The 26,137-nt window shown below is 37.7% G+C and overlaps 2 protein-coding genes across 8 annotated transcripts in view; both read right to left on the bottom strand.

Annotated features, from left to right (window-relative positions):
* Positions 1–1,954: 1,954 nt before the first annotated feature.
* ckmt2b (creatine kinase, mitochondrial 2b (sarcomeric)) lies at positions 1,955–9,949 on the bottom strand. 2 transcript variants are annotated; one of them, XM_084114649.1, is made up of 10 exons: positions 9,829–9,949; positions 7,842–8,020; positions 7,514–7,712; positions 6,535–6,630; positions 6,170–6,391; positions 4,339–4,424; positions 3,110–3,233; positions 2,885–3,019; positions 2,570–2,695; positions 1,955–2,189 (listed from the first exon to the last, which is right to left on the bottom strand). In XM_084114649.1, exons 2-10 carry the CDS (start codon positions 7,988–7,990, stop codon positions 2,073–2,075), a joined length of 1,254 nt encoding a protein of 417 aa, XP_083970775.1. In that variant the 5' UTR covers positions 7,991–8,020; positions 9,829–9,949; the 3' UTR covers positions 1,955–2,072. The 2 variants fall into 2 exon arrangements, with proteins under 2 accessions (XP_083970775.1, XP_083970776.1); XM_084114650.1 differs by having other exon boundaries at positions 7,842–8,015; positions 9,829–9,936.
* Positions 9,950–12,920: 2,971 nt separating this feature from the next.
* The window catches only part of rasgrf2b (Ras protein-specific guanine nucleotide-releasing factor 2b), a 67,656-nt gene continuing 54,439 nt past the window's right edge, over positions 12,921–26,137 (bottom strand). For all 6 annotated transcript variants that reach the window (XM_084115061.1, XM_084115064.1, XM_084115062.1 and 3 more), the window contains 9 exons: positions 22,275–22,387; positions 20,209–20,269; positions 18,418–18,521; positions 18,132–18,216; positions 16,863–17,060; positions 16,695–16,774; positions 16,485–16,602; positions 16,297–16,365; positions 12,921–15,064 (listed from right to left, as the gene is read on the bottom strand). In XM_084115061.1, coding sequence (XP_083971187.1) covers positions 14,972–15,064; positions 16,297–16,365; positions 16,485–16,602; positions 16,695–16,774; positions 16,863–17,060; positions 18,132–18,216; positions 18,418–18,521; positions 20,209–20,269; positions 22,275–22,387 — 921 coding nt within the window. In that variant the 3' untranslated portion in view covers positions 12,921–14,971. The remainder of the gene's footprint in view (positions 15,065–16,296; positions 16,366–16,484; positions 16,603–16,694; positions 16,775–16,862; positions 17,061–18,131; positions 18,217–18,417; positions 18,522–20,208; positions 20,270–22,274; positions 22,388–26,137) is intronic.

The following is a 26,137-nucleotide window of genomic DNA, read 5'->3' as shown; positions in this document are numbered from 1 at the left end:
TCTATGTGCTCTTTTTTCACCCAGCCTGTCCACGCTTGCCCTTGAGTTGCTCTGCCAGTGCATGGAAAGCACCTCACAGCTCCTGACAAGAGCAGCACTAAATCAGAAAGCAGTGGCTGGCAGAGGAGTAAGCCTCCATGAAGGTCACAGACATCAGCGGGATGCCATCTTTATCCACGCGGAGCACACATCCGTGACCAACAGGAGGATCCTCCCGGTCTCAGACTGGGACAAGCCATACTCTCAAAACAGCATGGACGAATTAAAACAGAACTAACCAACAGAAAAGCCTTTTTTTTCTGCGCATTTAATCTAGGTTTGGCCAATGTAAAATTAGCCTATGTACTGTAAGTAGAATGAAATATTTTTTCCAGTTATTTACGTTTCTCGGTTGTTTGTTTTATCAATATTTCTATCTTTGTTACATGGCAAAATAGCTTATTAATTTCTATAAAATACAATTACACACACACACACACACACACACACACACACACACACACAAAAAAAAAAAAAAATCTAGCCTCTTTAGTTAGTAAATACAGCACCCTCAATCATAATAGGCTAATCACCGTGATTGATGATTTAGCCTATAGCCTACAAATGTACGAAATCTGGGTTATAATGTTCAACAGCAAATGTTATTATGGAAAACACATTTTATGGTGTTTGACTTCTGCAGTATTGGGAATGTGTTCATCACATGTTAACATATTGCCACCTGCTGGTGAAACAGAGAGAATGTTTCGTGCACTAGTCTACCGATTCGGAATAAAGTCCTAATAACTAGGACTTAAGTCCAGTATGCATGACTTTTTTTTTATCATGAAGGTTATTTAGAAATTAAAATACCCCGTAGTCTAAAATTGAACAGAATTTAAATCAGAATACAATTTTACAATTTAATATGTTAACATTGTTAGACGACAAGGGCACGTGTCTCTCATTCACTCATTTCATGTGCTATGAATACACACTGGTAAGCTATTAATTTCATATTTCTATTACTGTAGGCTATGTGTGACTGTGGATGTTTTTAAGACAGTCCGTGAGTGGACATAATACTCACTTTATCTAAAACAGACTGAATAATAACGACCCAATCCTCAACACAACATAGCCTATAGGCCTAGTAAATCAGCGTAACACACCTGGTAGCGCCATAAACAGACTATACTATAATCATTATAAATATTGAATGAAAAGTCCCCTTAGATTTCATTGATATGTTGGCTAAATATGGCAAAAAAAAACAAACAAAAAAAAAATTTCAAGCAGGCTTTATGACGCATTACAAGACATACTGGTAACACTTTAGAATACTGTTCCTTCATTAATGAATAACTACACAGGAATAAATGAGTAACTATCTAACGCACTAACAAGAACCTCTGATTAACAAATTAGTAAGTAGGCCTATAGCGCTCAGTTGAATTGATAGTTCACTATTAGCTAATCAGTAGCTAACTACTATTTTTCATATGAATATGAAATAATATTTGCATTTATTATTTATAATATCAAGTTATTAGTCTAAATATAATAATAGTTCAGGTTTAGATCAGGTTGCTGATCTTAGATCACACACACACACAAAAAAAAATCCTCTATTGAGAGTCAGAGGCTATGAGAAAGACCCAGTTGTAAGCTATGGCTAACTGATGATATTATAAGCTAGACACCCTTAATCTACTTTCAGAAAAGGAATTCATCTAAGGAGAAGGTCTTTAATGATAAGGCTAAACAGCAGGGCTGTCGCTAGAAAGGTGATGATGATTATAGGGGCCTTAGGCTAACAGCCTAAACAGCTCATGTCATGATATTGGGCCAAATAGCTGAACAGAAATTATTTGAATTCTATGCCACATATGAGTAAAGATTTCTTAGTCTGAAATCTGGGCAAAAACCATGTAGTGTTTTCCAGCCTTAATTCAAAAGATTCCACAACACTGAATTAAAATATGAATAATTTATTCAGTTGAGTTCCCTTTAGAATAGATAACACGAAGAGAGTCAACAGGTTACAGGTCTCTCAGCTGCCTAACCCTTCAGTTGCTCTCACAAGGATGTCATCATTTCCTGAACTGGGTTACTGGTGGAGGAACAGTGATGTCTTGGCCCTTCTCGAGATTCTTTTCACAGTCGATCAGGTAGTTGACGCCATCAATCACACACTGAACGAGCTCAACCTGAAAGGCAATGTCAAATAAAATTGGATGTAATCACCAGCTACACATCAAGAGCATGCACAGACAGCAATATAGTGTCGGCCCAGATCTGGCCCACATCTAGTACACATGGATTCCACACGTACCAGATGTGGGCCGGATCTGGGCCGACACAATGTTGCTGTCTGGATAGGCTTTTTTAGATCTTAAATTTTTGCAAACATATTGTAAAACGTTTATTTACTGTTTCATTATTTTTGACCTCTAACATTTACTTATTTTCTACTAAAACATGCAGATATAATCTCCATTGGAGTACATTCTAGTTATAGAATTTGCTTCTATCCAATTAAAAGTACTTTCAGGAGCATTAAGGCACTTATCAAAGCGGAGCTGTTTACCTCAGATTTGCCTAGACGGTCAAGGTTGGAGATGTCGAAAGTGTCACCCACAGCCGCAGTATCTACACCTCCTGTGCCACGTTTTTGTAGCCTGAGATTATCCAAAATTTTACTGAAGCGCAAATCCTGTTCAGGAGGATATATGAAGTAGAGGGCATTTTTGCATGAACTCTTTCAGATAGTAATTGTACTGTGGATAATTTAACATTTAAATTTCATTTGAACAGTTTTGACTGGAATTGAACCCGACCTTGGCATTGTGAAATGCACTAATTTAAACTTTAGATTTAACGGAGCCATGTGAGATTGTAACACCTTGCTAAGGAGGGGCAGACGGACGTGGACTCCAGCTCTCAGACCGGTGCCTAGGTTAGAGGGACAGGTCAGGATATATCCCAAGTGCTCATTCCACATAAACTCCCAGCCTCTCTCCTGAATCAGCCTCTCTACCTGTGAGAAACAAACATCATAAATGGAACTTGTTTAATTTTAATTTAAAGATAATGTGCATTTTTGTACTGAATGTTTTGACAATGATACCTCTTTCAGTCCTCTGCAGAACCTCTCAAACACCCTCTTCATATTCCCGCCCTTTTCCATAGAAATGACACGGCTGTGATCCTCCTCATTGATCCAGATCAAAAATGTCTTTTCATTGTTGTGCCTGGACATGAGGACAGATCATAAAATACATTCAGCAAATTTAGCTAAAACTTTCTTTTATTCAGCCCTAAATTTTCACTGCAACCAAGTCACAAGCTTTTGATTCCATATACAGGCACTAGCAGTTGTCGTACTGCAAGACTGTGAGTGTGAATCAGTAAAAATAGACATTTATTAAGACCTCTGTCAGGGTCATATATTATGTAACACACATATGACATGCTCTCTGCACCCTCTGGTAATGCAAGTCTCATGCACCGTACCAAATGCCTCTGGCATCGGGCCAGTCCCGCGCCATCCCTGCACAAGTCAGCAAGGGTGATACGGGCTTGTCAAACAAGAAGTGGTCCTAGAATTTTCAGTCAAGAAAAGAAAAAGGGGGTGTAAAGTGAAGCCAGGACTGGTTCAGTGTTGGAAAATGGTGCCATTTTTTGGTGCCATTTTATATGTTTTATCCCAACTTCCGGTCAGACTGGATGCATTTCCTATTTATGACAGTAGATGTAAGTACATGCGTTACAGATTCTTCTGAGTGAAACGGTAAGTAGTGTGATTTAAGTCAGCATGAAACAGAATTTTCAATAGTCTTTTCTTCCCTGTTGTTATGTATGAGTGAAACGGCTTCTCGAACAAGGAAAAATGTAAGGCCGGACTTGATTTTGTGTCCATTGTGAACTGCTTGGATGTTTGTGGTTTGCTCTTGCTGTGATCTCATGGGAGTGACAGGTTAGTGTTCATAATGTTTGAAAGCCTATTTTAATGCCTGCATGTAAATTGTATGAATACATTTATAGTCAATAAGCTCATTATTAAAAAGTTAAGTTTAAACAATTATTCTCTTCATTTTTTCATGAATGACACTGCATTTTTAAATTTTCTACATTTATACATTGCAATTTTAATGTGGCAATTTAGAAAAATAATGGTTATTATTATGTTTAAAATGCCTCTCTGGCACTGGAATATAGATGCCAGAAAGAAAACAGATCCTCAAACTGACATTTAGCTGAGACTATTTGAGTCAGCTTATGGGTGACTAGGAAAGGATGTGCTATAGGGAAAAAGTGCTATGCTCTAACTACGGGTCCGTAGTTCTTCAGCCTTACCAAATCCCACGAGCATCTGGCCAATCTCTTGCCATACCAGCTGAAGTGAGGAGAGGAGACACTGGCTTATCAAAGAGGAAGTGTTCCTTTGGTAGGCCACCATAAGACAAGAGCAGTGAGGTTTGTTAGAGAATTGCAATATGCAACTACCCTGTTGAAAACACGAGCATGTATAGCACCTTGGATATTTTGGATACTGGGCTAGGGCTAGTGTCCTTAAAAGTAGCTAAACCAGCAAGACTTCTTAGTTAAAGGCACACTATGCAGTTTCTGTTTTTCTCAAACAGCGACCCCTAGAGTTGCTGTGGAGTACTTGTATTTAACGTTACTGTCGTAAATACCACTCACGCAGAGCCGTCTCTGCACTCTTCCGACCGCACTTTCTTCGTTTTCTTCGTCGACTCTGCCATGATTCACGTCTGAAAAGCCTGCTAGTGTCTTCAATTAGAGGCTGCTTCATATGTTGTTGATGTATGTGCCGTAAAGCAAGTCGTGATTCTCGCAAGATTTGTCGGGGCGCCACCTCTCAAACTTGCATTGCTGGTTTTGCCAGCGGATCCCCCCCCCCCCCCCCCCCCTTTGCTATCGGGGGGAATTCGCCCTACTACGAGTTTGTTTACCATCGAAATGATTTCGAAGCTGTTATATTAAGATACAAATCTTGCATAGTGTGCCTTTAAGTTTATGCTGGATAACCAACTTTATATGTGTTTCTGGCATTACTATGTTTGTATACCAGGCAGAATAGAGTGCTGCAAGGATAACAATTTTTGTTGGCCAAAAATCCCGGAAACGAGTTAGCATTTTAGCACTTACGATTCTAGCAAGTCAATAGGTTATTAGTTAAATGCCTAAAATAAGGTCTGTGGTGAACACAACACAAGATATTTTCATGTTTTATTCTACAACATAAAATACATCAGTAAAACCCCTTTGTGATTTTTTAAAAGATTTTGCCTTCTTGAAAAGGTGATTTCTAACAAGTGGCTGAATTGAACTAGAGGTTTGTCGCAGACATCACACTGAACAGGTATACTCATCTACTCACGTTTTCACAACCTCATTGTTGTGTTTACAATTGCGCTCTTTTAAACTATTTTAACTCTATTTTAACAGGGAAAATGTTTCTGAACTAAAGACTGAAAGAGTTGTCAGAAACATAATGCGACCATGGTGTAGTTTGTTTATAGCCTACGTTTTGCTTTTTACTTCTGCTGATCATACAGGATATTCATTATACATTCAGGAATCCATATAAGTTGCATTCATTCGTGAAGATTACTATGATGAACAAAATGTGTAAGAATCATAAACCTTTGTTGGTGACAGAGCTTATTTTCTGCAATAATCCAAATGCCAATAGAAAAATTCTGTTAGGTTTATATTTTTTGAGAAAACTAGGGGGATGCTAACTTCTCGCTTGGCCAACAAAAATAATCACTGCAGAACTCTATAGCATAACCAACATAAATGATAATAAAAAAAATCAAACAATGTTTGGATTTACATGATATTTGACAAGCATTGTATGACATAATAATGTTAATTAACATTTTAATTGGTATAATCAATAACCTAGGTCAGCTGAGAGTATAAGAGTCGGCTGTGTCTGTAAAAGTTGCAAAGCCCTGATTTACTGGAAAAATGCAAATGACACGCATCTGTGTCTGCCTCCTTAGTTTAACCAGACAGCAACATAGTGTTGGCCCAGATCCGGCCCTTATCTGGTACACGTGGAATCCACACATACCAGATGTGGGCCGGATCTGGGCCGACACTATGTTGCTGTCTGGGTAAACTGGAACACGTTTCTATTGTGTGTACTACTTACATCAATCAGCTGCTGCTGCTCCTGCTCAGTCATTTCGGTCAGGCTGTAGTATTTGCCCGCCAAATCCTCTTTCAGTCCAGAAAGAGCCTGGACCACCACACGCTCCACCTCACGGCGTTCAGCGCGGGTGCAAGCGGGTGGCAGACTGAGTCCACGAATACTGCGCCCTGTGCGCACACGTGATGACAGAACATAATTCTCATCGAACATCCCGGAGGTGATCTGTTTAAAGGCCATCAGTAAAATCATTCAGTGTTCAATGTAACTAACTAAACTAAACTGAGGCAAGTCTCATCTTGCATATTCTTGACGGAATGAGGTTTTGTTAAAGGTTCAGAACTAAAGACACAAGAGGAAGGCTTTACCTTTGAGCTGTCCAGGTCTGTTGGGTGCTTCATGGTTGTAGGGTCATAGCCATTGTGCCTGTCCTTAATGACTGGGTTAAAGATTTCAGCAAACACCTGAGAATCACAACCATAGTCAAAGATAAAGTTCAAGTGCATGTACTCATGCAGAAGATTGCAAGCATAATTCATTTTGATGCTACTAATTTACATAGTTGACCATGAACAATTAAATAATTATTATTTACTATACAATCTCAATATACACTCTTAAAAGTAAAGGTTCTAAATGTTTTTTTGGGTTTTTTTTGCATTGATGTCATAGAAGAACCATTTTTGGTTCCCCAAAGAACAGTCCTTAAAAGAACCATCCCTGACAGCAACATAGCGTCGGCCCAGATCTGGCCCACATCTGGTACGTGTGGGATTCCATGTGTAGATGTGGGCCAGATCTGGGCCGACACTATGTTGCTGTCTGGGATTATTTCCTAGTTGAAGAACATTTAAAAAATCTAAAGAACTTTTTTCCACTATAAAGAATATTTTGTGCAATGGAAAGGTTCCATGGATGTTAAAGGTTATTCATGAAACCATACTGTAGATGCCAATAAAGAACCTTGACAGTGTAATATAAAATCAGTGCAGATTTCTTTATCTTTTCAACTGACTACAACATGCTCTTCAAATTAGACTGACAGTAACCAGAGCACAGAACTAAACATTTAGTTTTTTCTTACTGGCATTCAAAACTATATTCTGCAGTATTTTAAAAAAAAATACTATGACAGTTAAATTATTTTACAGTTTGTTACTTCTGTATTTGTGACAGACAGCACAGGCCACTAGTGTCACTAGTAGTCTCATAAAGATCCATATTTTGGTGAAACTGTGCCTGTAACAAAAATCAACTCTTTTTTCAAACACAGTGGTATCAAAAACTTTGTATTGTTGAGTTTAATATACTCCAAATCTATTTTTATTCACATTTGGTCCAATGTACCTCATAGCTCTCCTCATCACCAGCTACCATGCCCACAGTCTTGATGAAGGGATGACCAGGGTTGTCCACTCCAGTCTGAATGCATTGGTCAAGACTCCAGTTATTAGGGGTCAGCTTGTCCCTCAGACTGCCATAGATAGCAGGGGTCAAAGTAGCAGCCATGCAGTTGTTGTGTTTGCGCAGGTCTGGGTAGTCAGCACTTGGAAAGATGAAGAGCAAATGACATTAAATTGTTTCTGGGTTGTAGCGTTGGACAAAAAGATATTCTCAGGTTAACTGGAAACTAAGAGAAAGTGTAGAGTAACCGAAAGGCAACTGAATCCTTCACCTGGGTGGGTACAGCTTCTTTTTCTCCCCAGCAGAGACTCCTGACTCAGTCATCATGACATAGCTGGATACCAGGGTACCTGCGCCCAGGCTGGCCATGATCACAGCCGTGTTGCGTCCCGAAAGCATTCGAGTGAACATGCTTGCCATCGCCACTACTCACTCACTCACACACCTGAACTTCAGAGCGGAGGACAAAATTAATGTTACATAAAATATACAAATAAATATCTTTGTTTTTATTCAAATTATATTTATATATATGCTTAATCTGTTTATTGAACATTTACAATAATAACAGGATAAAGATACAGGAGAATAGTGAAAAAATAAAAAATATTAATTTTTGTGACTGATTAATCCTGAGTTCTCCAACAAAAGTCATTTTTAAGGGTCAACTCAGGTAGAAATGGTCCCTAAGGTAACAACAAAATGTATCAGGTACAAGTAAACCTTAAGCTCATACCTTTTTGTTTTGTTTGTTTATTCACCAGTTTAAATTCTTAAGTTCCTAGATGGCCAATAAAAGATTAAAAGGATAGTTCACCCAACAATCAAAATTCAGTCATAATTTACACAACCTCATTCTGTTCCAAACTCATTAGACTTTTGTTTATCTTTGAAACACAAATTTTGTATTTAATATTCACACATAATTTTTGTCCATCCATTGAAAGTCCATTCAACCAAGAAGTTTCAAAAAGTTTCAAAAACACACATGCAATACATAGAGCTCATCAAATATGGTAAGCTCAACATGCTTTCTAGAGCTCTGTACAGTATGTGCATTGCTCACAAGCGATGGACAAAAGCGATGTGCAAATAAAATAAAAAAAATCTTAATTTGTGTTCCAAAGATGAATGAGAATTATATGTTTGGAATGACATGAGGATGAGTAAATGACTGGGTGAACTAACTGGATTTGAATTCTAAAACTGATTATGGTTTTAAGTATCAATAAGTATGTGTAAATTTTAAGTAGACATTTGTGATTGATTGATTGATTGATTGATTGATTGATTGATTGATTGATTGCCGAGGAGTGTTTCAAAGTGTCAATCAAAGGTATTCCTGATACAGTAGTTTGACATTGGTGAGCAACCTCTGTGTCCTAACGTACATGTTGATATTTTCCACTGGAGTATCCAAATATACCATGGCTTTGAACTTGCCAAAGTAATATGTGCCACCTTATATTTCCCCAGTAACACACAGCGCAGCCCATGTGTCACACGTTCCAGACATCAGGTAAAACCTTACACCAAAAATGTATACAAATCTTACACACAAACTTCATTTAGTTATAAGAATAAGCACAGCACTTTTCAGAAGGGACTACTTGCTAATGATGTTTGTATTTTCACTATCATGTGAATGATAGTGTATTTTCACCATTCACTATCCCTATGAGGAAATGATATGGTCTCAATGGTTCCAGATATTTTAGCTGTATTCCGAAGAGGTCAGTGCTGTTTACAGTGTTACAAATGACAGTGGAGCCACAGCCAAAGGTCTTATGCAATTACTCTCCTGCCATATGTTACAATGATCACATGACCTGTGGGACAGGGTGGCTCTGCGCTGGTCACACTTCTAGTTTCTAGTGTTTCTAGTGGATATGTAATGGTGTAAATTATATAAACTAAACAAAAAACTAGAAAATGGTGCACTGGAAATGCAAAACAAACATTATTTTACACAATTTTAAATATAAACTAATTTATAAACTTAATTATTAAGTTAGTTATAATTTAAACTAACTTAATTATATGTATTTAATTATATCTGATTATAAATCAACTCTTGTTTTAAACAGATTGGTATCAAAAAGAGCCAACACTTTCTTATTAAACTTTGTCAAATATCTTCAGCATTGTTGCAACTGCAAAAATCTAGCTTCCATGCTGATCTGGTATCTTTCAATTTCTGTCAATAAATAAAGTTACAAATAAAATGATTGCTAAAGTAAACGCTTTATTGTACTCACCTGTTGGATTGAATGGTTCTCAGGCTCCAGTACAGTAGACTGTTCCCTGTAGAGTGAGACCACAGCGGGCCTGTGCTCAAAATAAGAGCTCATCTCTCCAGCCAATCCTATTTCATCTGTCAGCATGACACCACGTCTCTGTGTCCTTGAGCTGTCCCTAACCAGTGGAAACCTCCAGTTACGTGCCAGTGATAGTGTATGGCTTGTGACTGAGATACTACTGTACATACTGTATATACTTCCCTTTTACTCACTGTAGTCCATCAAGAGCCATTATTTTACTGTATGTGTTTAGATATGTTAATATTACTAAATAGTTTACAATGTTAATCATGTCCCTGCTGAAAAATCCAGCATAAACCAGCATGAATTCCATGTTGGTCCAGGCTGGTTTATACTGGTTAGAGCTGGTATAGTACTCATCAATTTTGGGGATTACATGTTACATGTGAGTTACGTAATCATATTACTTTTTAAGTAACTAGTAAAGTAGCATAGTACTTTTAAATTTACAACAAAATATCTGAGTTATTTTTTCAAATAAGTAATGAAATTTACCTTTTTCTTCCATTTATTGACTGACAGCTCTCTTGTCCCCATGTTAAGAGAAATCGGGAGTAAATGCAAACTGCAGAGGCATTTGTGTGCTGTCTAGTTGTGAGCATGCATTGACTCATCTCACTTGCACAAAATGATTCCTCAGAATGATTAATGCAAACTCAAAATACTATGCAAACCTGCAATAATTAAATGTTAAATAACACAAATGTACTTTATGTGTTTAATCTCACTTTATTAACTTTATGTCTTTGCTGCTGACCATCAAGGATCCAATTCAACCATATAAGCAAAAATGACTTAAACATCACATTTGAGTTTCATTTTTGAAGTAAGAGTGTTGAACTTTCTTCTCCTGTGTCCTTTTCTTCTGCAATCCAGAATGACAGCACATCTGAAAGGTTTGAGCTGCGCCCTCTACTGTACAGGCATGAATTTGCATTTCCTTTTGTCTGAGGCTTATTCATATCACTTTTTGTTTGAAAGGGCCTTTACATTTGCAAAAAAAAATAACTTTTTTTCCTGTTAAAAAAAAAGCAAGTAACTTTCCCCAACAATGTACTTATGCAAAATTGAGCTAGTCCCAGCATGCAAAACATACCTTATGCTGGATTTTTCAGCAGGGATATCTCCATTTTCAGAGAAAATACCCTTGTACATTTAATATTTTGTCAGATGTGGCTATAGAGGATATATAAAGCTAGTAGGACAGTGTGTGTGATGGATAAAATTAAACTGGTATTTGATTTGCCCAGCTCAAGCATTATCTGGTTTAACACCAGAGCCATGTTGTGCTCATCCCTTCCTTCCTTGGTAGGATTAGAGAGAGAGAGAGAGAGAGAGAGAGAGAGAGAGAGAGAGAGAGAGAGAGAGAGACTTTAAATTTTTTTACTAGCTGTAGTTCTATCTATCGATCTATACTATATTGCCAAGTTTTGGGATGTCTGCCTTTACATGCACATGAACTTTAATGACATCCCATTCCTGATTCATAGGGTTTAATATGGAGTTGGCCCACCCTTTACTGCTCTAACAGCTTCAATTCTTCTGGGAAGTCTTTCCACAAGGTTTAGGAGTGTGCATGGGAATTTTTGACCATTCTTCTAGAAGTGCATGTGAGATCAGGCACTAATGTTGGACGAGAAGGCCTGGCAATCTCCGCTTTAATTCATCCCAAAGATGTTCTATCGGGTTGAGGTCAGGACTCTGTGCAAGCCAGTCAAGTTCCTCCACACCAAACTCGCTCATCCATGTCTTTGTTGGAGAAAGTTGGAGACCTGGCCCTGGTTGTGGATGGCTGCTCCATTTCCCCATCTCCTGAGGTGCACAATCTGGGCGTCATCCTGGACTACACTCTCTCCTTCCGGTCCCACATCAACAATATCACCAAGTCTGCCTTCTACCACCTCAGAAACATCTCACGACTCCGGCCTTTACTCACACATTCAGTAACTGAGACACTCATCCATGGCTTCATCACGTCCCATCTGGATTACTGCAATGGTGTCCTGTCTGGACTGTCCACCAAGGCCCTTAGCAGACTCCAGTATGTCCAGAACTCTGCTGCCAGGGTTCTAACCCACACAAATCCCTGGCAACATATCACTCCCATCCTCCAACAGCTCCACTGTTTGCCAGTCAAGTCACGCATCACCTACAAGATCCTCCTGCTCACTTATAAATCTCTCCATGGACTCTCACCAAAATACCTCACAGATCTCCTCCACCCCTACACTCAGTCACGTTCCCTGCGGTCCTCTGACAAAGACCTGCTGGACACCCCCTGCACCAGGTTGCGGACTTTTGGGGACAGGGCTTTCTCTGCCAATGCTCCCACACTTTGGAACAGGAAGGGGTCATCCCCAAACTGTTCCCACGAAGTTGGGAGCATGAAATTGTCAAAAATGTCTTGGTATGCTGAAGCATTAAGAGTTCCTTTTTACTGGAACTAAGGGGTTTTACCCAACCCCTAAAAAACAGCCCCACACCATAATCCCCCCTCCACCAAACTTTACACTTGGCACAATGCAGTCAGATAAGTACCGTTCTCCTGGCAACCGCCAAACCCAGACTCATCCATCGAATTGCCAGACAGAGAAGCATGAATCGTCACTCCAGAGAACACGTCTCCACTGCTCTATGGTCCAGTGGCTTTACACCACTGCATCCGATGCTTTGCACTGCACTTGATGTAAGGCTTGGATGCAGCTGCTTGGCCATGGAAACCCATTCCATGAAGCTCTCTACGCACTGTTCTTGAGCTAATCTGAAGGCCACACAAAGTTTGGAGGTCTGTAGCTATTGACTCTGCAGAAAGTTGGCGACTTCTGTGCACTGTGCGCCTTAGCATGCGCTGACCCCGCTCTGTGATTTTGCATGGCCTACAACTTCGTGGCTGAGTTGCTGTTGTTCCCTATTGCTTCCACTTTGTTATATGACCACTAACAGTTGACCGTGGAATATTTAACAGTGAGGAAATTTCACGAATGGACTTATTGCATATAATAATCATTTGATTAGTAATTTAGTGTAGATTCCATTGTTTGTTTGATTTATTTGAAATGAAAGCATATAATTGAAGTACTGAGGCCATACATTCTGCAAGAGAATCAGTGATAAAATAAAGAGGAAGGAAAAATAAGGAAAAATAGTTTGATACAGAAATGTACAAAAAGCAGTTTTCACAGAAGGGATCCAACCCGGACATGCAAAGACATGCAACATAACAAAGCAATAATTCTGTGCACATCACACTAAACGCATAAAAAAAAAAGAGAAAAAAAATGGACAAAGGATTGTAAATTAATCAGATATGCTACATTTTTCTTAACACATTTAGCTAAATGTAACAATTACAGGAGTGCTTACAGAAATTAAAATATTACATGGCGATGGATGGGGACAAAAATCACATTATATCATAAACCCATATTGACACACTATATACAAAAAAGGGTCAAATAAATATGCCAGGAAATAAATACTACCGTCACACTTGCTTTAAAGATAACAACGCTACATTGATGAGAGTGTAACTCACACCTTTCCAACCCACTCACCTCTGAGATTACATTCACACCTACATCTCTCATGCATTTCACACACTCACACATAAAGAATAGAAATCCATCCCACTCTGAAGAAAGGAAAGATCAGACAGAAACAACATTGTCTTCATACAGCACAGTGGTAGATATATATTTATGGCCAATTTGACAGTTCCCTGCCAGTCTATGCATATGAAATCTCCAGCTATTATGATCAAAGTATTTAGATAAAGAAGTGCAGTCAAACGGGAAGTTAAATATATTCATCTATGTGTTTTACTTGAGGTTTCTAGAGAGTTTAAAAGAGGCTACACAGCAGCTGAATGACACATGACCACAAAACATGTCTTGCAATGCATTTTCCAACATGCGATCACTGAATTTTTCATGCAAATAATGGAGAGGCCCTCTTTTCTGGTTAGCTGACCAGGAGGGTCGTTACATTAAAAAGCAGGAAAGCTTTGATTATTGAATAACTTGAAGAGTCAGAATTGGATTCCAGGCATTTTAGCCAATAATCACTCAACAATAATGAGCCTTTTTCTCCAATAGGGGGCGGCAAAGCCTCAGCCTACTGTAAAATCAGATCAGAAAAGGTTTGCATTGCACAATATCAACTCAACTTGTACTTTTTAAATGCATGGATGATGCAACCCACCGCAAGTGGAGTATATCTGCAAGCTGATGCGATTCAAGTAAGATGTTTCAGAATTTGGGAAGAAAATGCTAATTTATACTTAGTCTGAATATCTCTGTTCTGTCGTTTGCTACAGAGGCCAATCGTTTGCTATTATCATAACTTTCAAGCATTGCTGAGACATTAGTTTTCATTTACAAGTGTCTGTGAATGTGAGAAGGCACATTTTTTTTTAAAGAGCCCACATCGCTTCAGGGGAAATTACGAAATCTAAATATCATCTACAACTGGTTAGTATTTTAGAAAGCTACTATACATTCCCATTACTTAGAAGAATGATGTATCTTTTAAAATTATCATGTGGCATTTTGGTTCAATGCAGCCAGCTGTTGGCAGATGGGAAAGCACATGGAGTGTAAAGTTGAGGCAAAGCGCACAGCAAACCCACAGTCTAGTTCATGCACAAAGTCACTACCATTACCAATGAGGGGATGTGCCAGGGGCCACAGGCCCAGGGGGCCACAATACACTACATACAAACTGGCTAATAGCTCTACTTCTGTACATGCTACATATCTTCACCCGCTCTCTTAAAATCTGCTAGACCCTGAAACTCACTCATGACTCATGACCCCTGACCTCTGACAGTGGCCAGTTTTCATCCTTCTGTCCTTTATCTCCATGATAAAAGTCACCCTTCAGGTGACATTGTGGTGGTGAGCACTGTTTAATACTCTCTTCCAAACCTGGACCCTCTACCCTTTCACACTTTCAAACGGACATGTTCCCTCCATCCTTCGCGTCCTTCTTTCTCAAACACTAGGCATGCTTCATGCCTTCAAAACACCCCAAGAGTGAGAAGCACATCTAGATGGAAGCTGCCAGGTACTGAGGTTGTAGTTCATGCAGGAAGCCTGGGTTCAATCTTGAGAGATAAGTCATACAGTGTGTCCTCATCCATAATCAAGGTCTTATCCAGAAGATACTGTGTGACCTGGACATGAAAACAGTACATTACATGAAAACGGTTAGAGTACGGATTACAAATAAGAGTAGAATAAGAGTAGAAGAAAAATGACACATACTGCACACAAAAGTTTCAAGCATTTCATAAAAAACACTGGAAAGAACATAATGTGATGGTTCATCTGGAGTCCAATATGCTCATAATTATTTCATATCACATTTTAAAGCACACAATCTCATTCGCACAAAAAGCAAAATAAAAAAAGTTCAGCAACTTTACAAACACCTGGCAAAACTGCAAAAGTTTGGGGTTGGTAAGATTTTTTATTGTTTTTGAAAGAAGTCGCTTATTTTCACCAAGACTGCATTTATTTGATAAAAAAAAACTGTAAAACAGCAATAACTGTTTGCTTATTTAATATATTTTAAAATGCGATTTATTCTTGTGATTCAAAGCCAAATTTTCAGCATCATTACTCCAGTCATCAGTGTCACATGATCCACATGAAGTCATTTTAATATGCTGATTTGGTAAGTAAAAAACATTTCTTATTATTATCAATTTTGAAAACAATTTTGCTGCTTACTATTTTTTTCAGATTTCTTTGATGGATAGAAATTTCAAATGGACAACATTTATTTTAAATACATATTTTTTTTAAACATCATAAATGTCTGTTACTATTCCTGAATAAAAGTATTAATTTATTTTTTTTATCTTACCCAAACGTTTGAACGGTAATGTATATACTTATTTAAATAAATAAGTAAATACCATCATATGTAATTATTAATAATAAAAAGCTGAGGTTTAAATACAACTGCAAAATATGTAATCAACTATATATATGTATAATTTAATAAGCATTGATTGCTATAAATTGCATCTGCAAATAATAGTCACTGAATGTCTAAAAATGGTATAAGCAGTACAGACAACACACTGTCTGCATGCCTGAGATCAATCAAATTATCTATAGTCAGAAGTATAAAGTCCAGGGGTCAGAAAGTAAAAGTCCTGCCATATGCTTATTCCACCCATGAACTCAGCCAGCTGATTTCACTAATTAGTTCTCTCTCCTGGCTGAAAAACTGTGCTAATTAGCAAATCCAGGTGATTGGAACAAAATACTGAGGAGGACTTTTACTTTCTGAACCTGGACTTTACACCTCTGTCTATAGTAATGTTACTGAAGCAACAGGAATAGATAGAGGTGTCAGGAGTCAGGACCTGATCTGAATATGAATTATTTGTCTAACCTTTGGTTGGTGCTCAATTCTGTAGGGAGTTTGCTGAAACTGTCGGATCTCTCGTATGATATGAGATATCTGCAGGCAGAGTGTCATGATTTATCAGTCTATCCACAGTATCTCAAAGATAATTGACACAAAAATGTATTAATCCCAAAGAAAATTACAGGTATGCAGGATACAATATCATTTCTTACCATTCTCATCTTTGAGAAGTTAACCAGACCTTCCTCTGTGAAGTTTGGGGTTCCCTCTTCGATAAATGCGAGGTCTGTCAAGTACATACCCAGATATGGAACACAAGGTGGATTACAGCTGCAGAAAGACAGAAATGAGGTCACACACAAGTCATAAGTTATCAAACGATAATAACGTAGGGTTCTCAAAATGTCGCAGCAAGAGCTCACTTTTTTAGAGTTTCCCTCAGGTTTTTAAACCTTCCCTCAGATGACACAGTCTTTTGAAGTTTGTCCATTAGTGCTTTAGTCTGTTTGAAAAGACACAACAGTGGTGAATAATTTACCACACTGGTATAATCTACTACACAAAATGTTACAGTGCAGTGCATCTCTCACCTGTTTGCACACTTTAGCCCATGTCTTCTTAAGCCTGTAGATGGCACTCCGATTCAGGGCAGATGTGATCTCCAAGACACCATTATAATTGTTGAGACAACGGCAAATGTCAGCCACTGCTACCCATTTTTCAATAGAGCTGGCTCTAGAGCCAACATCTGTGTGGGTCATGATCTGGGAGGCCACGAGATTACTCATCTACACACACAGAGAGAGAGAGACATTTTTATCATTGGAGGGATGACCGGGGCAAGTTGACACACTTTTTTACTCCAGTGAATATTTAATAGTGTACGATTATTTTTGAAAATCAATGTCTGTATAGACATATACTTTACCTTAAAGTATTGGCTACAAAAAACATTTGCATCATTACTGGAAAGAATATACATTTCAATGAACACATTCTGTGACAACATGGCCCAGTACTGTATATTTTCCATGTTACACAGCCTATTTGTAGCAAAACAATTTAACGGTAAGACAATTATGAGACATTAAATAATTTATGAATCGGCAAAAATGTAGATGTTAACATAAAAGTACCATTGTTGTGGCAAAGTAATCCAGCAATCAGAAAACTGTATACATGCATAACATTTAAAACTTGTGTGAAACATGCCTCAATAAAAACACAACATGACTTGTATATTTATGAAAAACATTTTTGTGAAATCACCCTTTTAATATAGGATTTATTTTTTCATAAATATCAGCTCAAATCATGATGAATGGATGAAATCCAATATTGGAATTTTCCAATTGATTGGCAGCACTTTAATTTAAAACCTTTATGTATAATGCATTACAAAGGTATTCTACATATTAGTATAATGCATTAAATAATTGTAACCAAAGTTAAAATGCATTATAATATTTGCAGATATTACGTTACATCTGAAATGGGTTGTGTTTTACGGCATTACACTTTCGAAAAGTGTAACATTGAATAGATAAGAAGTATAATGCATTATAAATGTGGATACAATTATTCATGAGAACATACAAAGGTGCATTACAAAGCATAATTAATGCATTAAAAATACTTTTATCATGCATTATATATATTTTAAGTGAAGTGCTACCAAATATTCTAATGTGGGAGATTTGAACTAGGTGTTTAAAAGTAAAATACAAGACCATTATTAAAGAAAACTAATTATACTTTTGACTCTATACTTACTGAGACACAGTACACTTCTACATGTGACAACTTGACCCGGTATCTCCTAGCTAAGATGGCCTATAGATATTTCCATATATACTCACATCATTGAAGTGCTGACTTGTCTTCATGATGTATGGAGTTCTCTCATTCTTGTCTGTCTTCATCCATCCTTGGCCCAGAAACTCCCTACAGCAAGAGCACAGTCAGTGTATTCTGATAGATGTAAGTCTGCAGAGGCTTCTTCTATACCGTGAACACAGGAGCTTTTTTTGAGGCCCATAATGAAAATGTTCAGTAAAGCTGACAGATTTGTTCATGCATTTTTCTCTGGTGTCTTTGGAGGCTTGAGGTCTGCATCTCTGTGTACGGTGTTGAAGCTCTACTCACTCGTAGGGAATGCTCCTGAAGACGATGTGATCGAGAAGAGTGATTTGTTCAGCGATCTCCATTGCTGACAGAGATTCGAAACACTCAGCCTTTGGGCATTCAGCCTGGATGAGATGAACAGACACATAAAAAGTTATTCACTTTGAAAAATGGCACTGTAAATGTTTAATAACTCTTTCAGGTATACTGCATATCTAGAAAGTATATGAAAAAAAGTTATATAAAGAAAAAAAATCATTATTTAGTCTCCCTCAAGTCTTTCTTCAGTTGGACACAAAAAAATCCATGCCATGCTGCTTATTTCCATACAATGAAAGTGAATATCATGCTTCAAAAGGAAAATAAAAAGCCATACAGTATGATAGATATATGTGTGAGGAACAGACTGGATATATTAAGGGAAAATCTTGCTTGATATATGTGGTCATCATTCACTTTCACTGCACAGAAAAGAGCAGCATGAACATTCTTCAGAACACCACCTTTAGTGTTACATAAAGGAAAGTCATATAGGTTTCAAAAATGTTGGGGTGAACTATCCCTTTAACAATGTAAACATTCGATTCCGGGGACAACTGTTTTTATAATATAATATAACACTCTTTAATGGCAAAGTGCAAAATATCATGCTGATGCTCATTTGATGGCTAGAAATTACACATTTATGAACTTATGAAAATCTATAATCAAACTGCCAATTAGTGATGAGTGACTGTTGGTTATGTTTTCTTTGGCACAGACACTTTTCAATTAACACAGTAGGTGAGGATTTCAGAAGCAAGATAAGGGTGTATATGTCCAGACAACATGTTATTAAACATGTCCGCGTGCGCACGCACACACACACACACACACACGCTGTGTTTGTAATTAGTGAGCCCAGTATGGTGCTGCCAGTAGCACATTATATCATACAGTTGTGTGTGTGTGTGTGTGTATGAATACATTTATCTGCCTTCAGTCTATTAACAATGGTGCATAAGAAACATTAAAATCAACTAATGTAGCTCACTCAATTCTTTTTACAACACAGAGTGTTGCATAAAATGTTTGTTAAATGTACAATATAAGCAGAGGAATAAGTGGAACTGACTGCATAATAAAGTGCATCTGTATACAGTGCAGATGTCTCTAATGCAATATTAATAAACATCAGTCTTATCGCATAAAGTAATAGCTATTTTTCCTATACTGCCAATGACATGCTTATCCAACAAGAGAAACCCCTCCAAAACCATGCCTCTAAAATTGAAACTCAGCAGATATCACTAGCAGGGCTTTGAAATGTAACCGCATGATCATTTACAACAATACATGGAGATTTCAGAAAGGAAATACCCCTGAAATGTCTTTTCGAGTGTGTTTTTGTGTGTAGAGTTTGCATGTGGCGGACAGCAACAGTCTCGCTGTTTGAAGTTGTAATTAGAGTCCTGCTGCTCAGAGATTTGCAGTTTGAACATGTAATTTAGTCCCTCATGATGATGATGCCAAACTCTGAGATCTAAACCTTCACTGGCTGCTCGACACACATGATGTGAACCAGAAATATTACTTTATGTAATAAGATATCTATGGACATGTGAGACAACTGGGGGTGAACGTCTGTCTGTCTGTCTGTCTGTCTGTCTATCTATCTATCATCCATCCAAATACCCATCCATTCATCCATATTTATTCTCAGCTTTGATGTAATCTAAAGTCTTTTGGCTATTTAGAAGCTAATTTGACTTGATAAGCCCCACATTCAACACAGGTCTATACACATGTAAAAAGACTATAACATATTCTCACCATCTGAAGAATGTCTTCAATCTTCAATTGTGCATCGTCCTGGTCATCTTGAGAAAGGGCACTGAGGATAAAAAGCCAACTTCGTCTAATCAGCTTTCATGTTTCCCTTGAGAACAAAATCTCGAAAAAGATCTACATTTATATTAAAGGTTGTATCAGTGATTTCAGGCCCAAATTTTTTTTTATCACATTCATCTAATCTTTCCTAACGATCCGCTAGCTGCCCGCCCCATAAGCATGCCGTCAAAAAAACGCGTCTCTGTAGGCAGCCTAGGCTCTGAGATCACACAAAAACAATTGGTTTCACCAACCACTCAAAACCAAAACAAATAGTGTTCCAACCAATCACCGACAGGGGTGGGTGTTGTGAGGTTTTGAGGCAGCTTCTTCTTCAGCTCCGACTTCGCGTGCAGCCGTGCACGAGCACAAAACCTCACAACACCCACCCCCTGTCGGTGATTGGTTGTGTAAGAACTGATTTTCCTGCTAAAACAAAATGCACCCTGCAATAAAGCCATAAAATGCACCCTAGACAGAAGATAGCAAAGACAGAGCACAGAACCTTGTCCTGCCCAAACTTATCTCCTTGTCCCCTTGTTTGACTTCAACTCATCCCCCCTCTCCCTCCTCAAGGCACTGAAAGTTCATTAAGAATGTCTATATAACACATATGGTGTATCTTGTGAATATGTTGTTTTTCCTTTCCATGTTTGGTATCATTTTAAGTGTCGCAGTGCGATTGGTAAAATGGTCTTAATTTCATTGCAGTCATTGGTTTAATGAGAAAGATTGAGAACTTAGGAGAATCCTGTTTCTCCTCTCTGGCTGATATCTCTTTACGATATCTCCTGAAACCAGGTGCTACCCCCCTGGGGTACATGGATTGGCCCAAACAACTCTAAACAACATTTGTATAACCCCTTTTGCTCTGGGCTGGTTATTTAAGGCGAGGGGACAGAGCAATCTTTGGGACTCTTTACCAGGATCATCCCCCACAGTGCTGTTTCAGTGTTTTCCTGTTGGAAAGCCCTGACACATTACTGTGTGTCTCTGTCAGGAAAACATTGCTTACTTTTAGAGTCATCTTTGAGTAAATGATGTCATATATTTTCTGAATTGGTTTTTAATCATTTACTTCTGTAATTGGCATGATACATTTTTACCTGACAAATAAATGTTACATCTTGATTATTCTGAAGTTTTAGAAATCATTCATTTTAGTAGATTAATATGTAGTCTGGTGTTTCCGCAAATCTTTGTCCAGGATAGATCAAACTGAAGGCACTATGAATGGAGCATGGGGCACATCTTAGGAAGACCTTCTGATCTCCTGACTTAGCATGTTGTACGCTGCAAATATTATAAAAAATTACACCTATGGGTCTGCAGTGAGCGGCTGCATAGGGTAAAATACTTGCACTGCACCCTCTGACTATTTCAGGACTGGCTAGTTTGTGATTGTGAGCTCACATTCGCGATGTGACGTCTCAAAGCGACACTAGGTCCGTAATGAACAAATAATTGAAAGTATGGGATAATCAGAATAATCAAAGATCTAAATGAATTCATAATCAATATTTATGATTATTTTCTAATCAGAAATACGATCTAAATTTGATTATCATTTGAAATTGGAGTCAATTGAAAGCGTAGAGCTAAAGTAATACTAAAACTAAATTCCAATAAATTAAGTGAACTTCACTGGAGCGCTGAGAAGATGCATTATACACGCATTATACCTTCGCCAGGCCGTTGGATTCCGTCGTTGGGCCAATGGGTGGTCCTTACAGTTGGAACACTATTTGTTTTGGTTTTGAGTGGTTGGTGAAACCAATTGTTTTTGTGTGCAGATCTCAGAGCCTAGGCTGCCTACAGAGACGCGTTTTTTTGACGGCATGCTTATGGGGCGGGCAGCTAGCGGATCGTTAGGAAAGATTAGATGAATGTGATCTTTTTTGGGGGGGCCTGAAATCACTGATACAACCTTTAAAGACACTCCTGTCCGAAGTGACTTTCCAAAAGTGCTTTGGTTTTCATGTGTGAGAGGATGTGCTTATGTAACCTGCCTTAGTATGTTTGCTGTGGCTTTCCTCTCCTGGGGAAGTAGGTCAGGGTCTCTCAACACCTCCTCCAGCAGGCAGATCACACCCATCTTCAGCTCTCCATTCATTTCAAAGTCCTGAAACCCACCACACACACATAATATCACGTTCCACAAACATGTGAGACCAATGCATAATAAATGAAGCTAAGCAAAGTCTAATGGGTTGACATCCCCAGCCAGATGACTGAAACCAACTACTGGGTGAATCTAAACTCATTTCCCTGAAATGTCAAGGTCTTTTTTTCACACAAATGCAGAGGAGTCCAATGCAGATTCTGTGTGTACACTGCAAAATATTATTAATCAATATTTTTCTTGTTTTCCAGTAGAATCATCTAAACTTTGCAAGCAAAACTGCATGCAATATTTAAGACTTGTTTTCAAAGAACAAATCTTGAGTTAAGATTTTTAATAACATTATTTAAAATATAGTGAGGTGTATGCTTAATTTACCTATGGGAAAACATAATAATGTTTAGATATTTTTTTTTACTGGAAAACAAGCACAAAATGCAGATTAATAAAATTAGGCTGTTGTATGCAGTGTGTGATTCATGAAAGTGTTTAAAATGGCACACTTTCTATTAGAGCTTACCAGAAGCTGTACACTACAGTACCTCAGCTCTACAGTTTCCCAGTGCACTAATCGACAGCTAACCCAGTCTTTCTTCAGTCTCTCTGTGCCTGCAAGCAATGCAGGTGGGTGGCAATAGTCTCTTGTGTCACAGTTAAAGCATTCTTCACTTCTTGCTTCATAAAGCCCCGCATCTATTAAACAGTCAATGTTCTTTGCAGTTTTCCCCATTCACTTTAGGTTTATTGCTGAAATAGTTTGGCCATAGGGACCAAAGCTTTCGGCTAATTTGATCTGTCCTTGTTCGTACCATCTGTGTTTAGAGCACTTTCGTCTGCCAGTTTTGGAGCTTACTAATAATCCTGATCCTGACACGAAAAATGTAAATACTCCTCTGCAAAGGAACAGTTATCCGAAATAGCATAAGTGACATGATTTAAACAAACCAATTAATTAGTACATAATATTCTGTCCAGCCTTTCAAATGCAAATGCATAAACCACTTGAGTGTTTGTGCTCTGTTGTTCTCAGAGTATGAGTACTCTCATGTTCGATATGCTAGTTGGCATAATGGGCAACTTTGCTTATTCCTATTATGCAGCACATTTTCATGCCCCAGTTATACAGTATATGTTTTAACATACTGGATAAAATATTAAAATGATCCTTTTTACTCTCCTAAGATATATTTGCCAGATATACTTCTTCCTGCTAACAGAAATATTAAGACAAGGAAGCAGAACCGGATGAATTTAGCTATTTCTGATAATTCTGTGAGTTTTACTGCTAGTGGATTATCTTTGACTGGCAAACCAGTTACCGTGTTACAAAAACCAGCTTAACCACTTTAAGCTGGTACGACCTGGCTTTTCCAGTATAGACCCTTGAAAGTATATTTACTAAATTAATCTGAATTCAAAAAGAAGTAGTACAAGTAGAATCTGCACAACTGGTCAGTTTGTTTTTGTTTTGAAGATGGTAGAAGGAGAAAGACAGAAAGAAGATAAAAACATCTGGTAGAGGATGAGAGTGGCGGAACAAGAGTCTCTGTGCTCATTAATGGTACAGTTGAATCCTCGGTCCTCTTATTCACTTGTGGAGTTTTTCAAAGAGATTCAGCAGCACTGTGCAAAGCGCTCTAAGATCCAACAGTGATTTACGTTAAATCATTCTGCATACCACTGTGAACGGCACATGGCTGCTTCTTTCAGTTTTGTTCCTATAGAGTAACAAAACTGTATCCAATATACCATGGTTTATTGTTATTGTTCACTAAACCTAAAGTTAAAGGGTTAGTTCACCCAAAAATGAAAATTCTGTCAGTAATTACTCACCCTCATGTTCCAACCCCGTAAGACCTTTGTTCAACTTCGGAACACAGATTAAGATATTTTTGATTAAATCTGAGAGCTGGATCACTCCGCCATAGGCTTCTAAGACATTATAACTTGCTGGCCCAGAAAATGTATTAAAGACATCGTTAATATCTGGGCCTCGAGTTTTTTCACGTAGTATAACTGCGCACTGGACATTTGTTTGGAAGCTCAAGATGGTACCAAAAGTGACAATGTTCACAAAGCATTCATAAATTCCATGATGATTTCACGCAATTAAAAAGTGTCAAAAATGTTCAAAGGTTAAAAAACACCATGCGCACGACGGTAAAAAAAAACATAAATAAACAAATACACGCAGACCCAACCACTGCTGTTCGTCGCCGCAATGCAGCGCCGCTTCCGCTTCCGCTGTGGAAAAAATTGCCCCCTTGGGGATAATAAATAAAGAAACATGAAACATGAAACATGAAACATGAACTGCGCAGCGCATCTGTGTTGTACGTCACACGCATCACACACATGACCAGCGTCGGCCAATAGTGAGCCTACGTGTGACGTACAACACAGATGCGCTGCGTAGTTCTACTACGTGAAAAAACTCGAGGCCCAGAGAGAAGGAAATGAAAAGTGGAATAAAGTCGTTATTTTGGGTTTTTTTTGCGCACAAACAGTATTCTCGTCGCTTTATAAACTTAAGATTGAGCCACTGTAGTCACTTGGACTATATTAACGATGTCTTTAATACATTTTCTGGGCCAGCAAGTTCCAATCCCTTAGAAGCCTATGGAGGAGTGATCCAGCTCTCAGATTTAATAAAAAATATCTTAATTTGTGTTCCGAAGATGAACGAAGGTCTTACGGGGTTGGAACAACATGAGGGTGAGTAATTACTGACAGAATTTTCATTTTTGGGTGAACTAACCCTTTAACTATTTTTGTTAACTGAAATAAAGATGAAATAAAATATAAATATTAGATGAAAAACTTTGATATGTTGCCTTGGCAATTAACTGAAATAAAACTGAAATAAATATAAATGAAAGCTAAAAAGAAATATTACTAAATTATACTAAAATGTGAGCTAAAATGAAAATAAAGTGACAAAAGAGACTCTATAAATAGATATCTATCTATCTATCTATCTATCTATCTATCTATCTATCTATCTATCTCTCTCTCTCTCTCTCTCTCTCTCTCTATATATATATATATTTTGTGTGTGTGTGTGTGTGTGTGTGTGTGTGCGTGTGTCTGTCTCTTATGTTCACCAAGGCTGCATTTATTTAAACAAAAATACTGTAAAAGCAGTAATATTGTGAAATATTATCACAAATTACAAGAAATGTTTTCTGTTTGTATATATTTTAAAACGTAATTTATTCCTGTGATGACAAAGCTGAATTTTCTGCATCATTACTCCAGTCTTCAGTGTCACATGATCCTTCAAAAAAATCATTCTAATATGCTGATTTGGGGCTCAAGAAATATTAATTATTATCAATGTTGAAAACAGTTGTGCTGCTTAATGTTTTTGTGGAAATGGTGATACTTTTTTCAGGAATCTTTGATGGATAGAAAACTCAATGAACAACATTTATTACATTTATTTATTAAATATATTTAAAAACCATTTATTAAACAGAAATCTAATAAATGTCTTCACTGTCACTTTTGAACAATTTAATGCATCCTTTATGAATAAAATAATTTATTTATTTTTTATCTTACCACAGATGTTTGAATGGTATCACTGTTTCCAAAAAATGTTAAGCAACAAAAACAGTTTTCAACATTGATAATAATAATAAGAAATGTTTTACAATATTAATGTTACATTTAGTCATTTAGCAGCAAATAGTAAATAGCTAAAAACTGTAAATGTTTTTACTGTATTTTTGAATAAATTAAATTCAG

Source organism: Abramis brama (assembly GCF_963993115.1).
Source record: "Abramis brama genome assembly, chromosome: 5".
NCBI lineage: Eukaryota > Metazoa > Chordata > Actinopteri > Cypriniformes > Leuciscidae > Abramis > Abramis brama.
The sequence above is the reverse complement of the archived record's forward strand: the minus strand, read 5'-3'. Positions and strand labels throughout refer to the sequence as shown.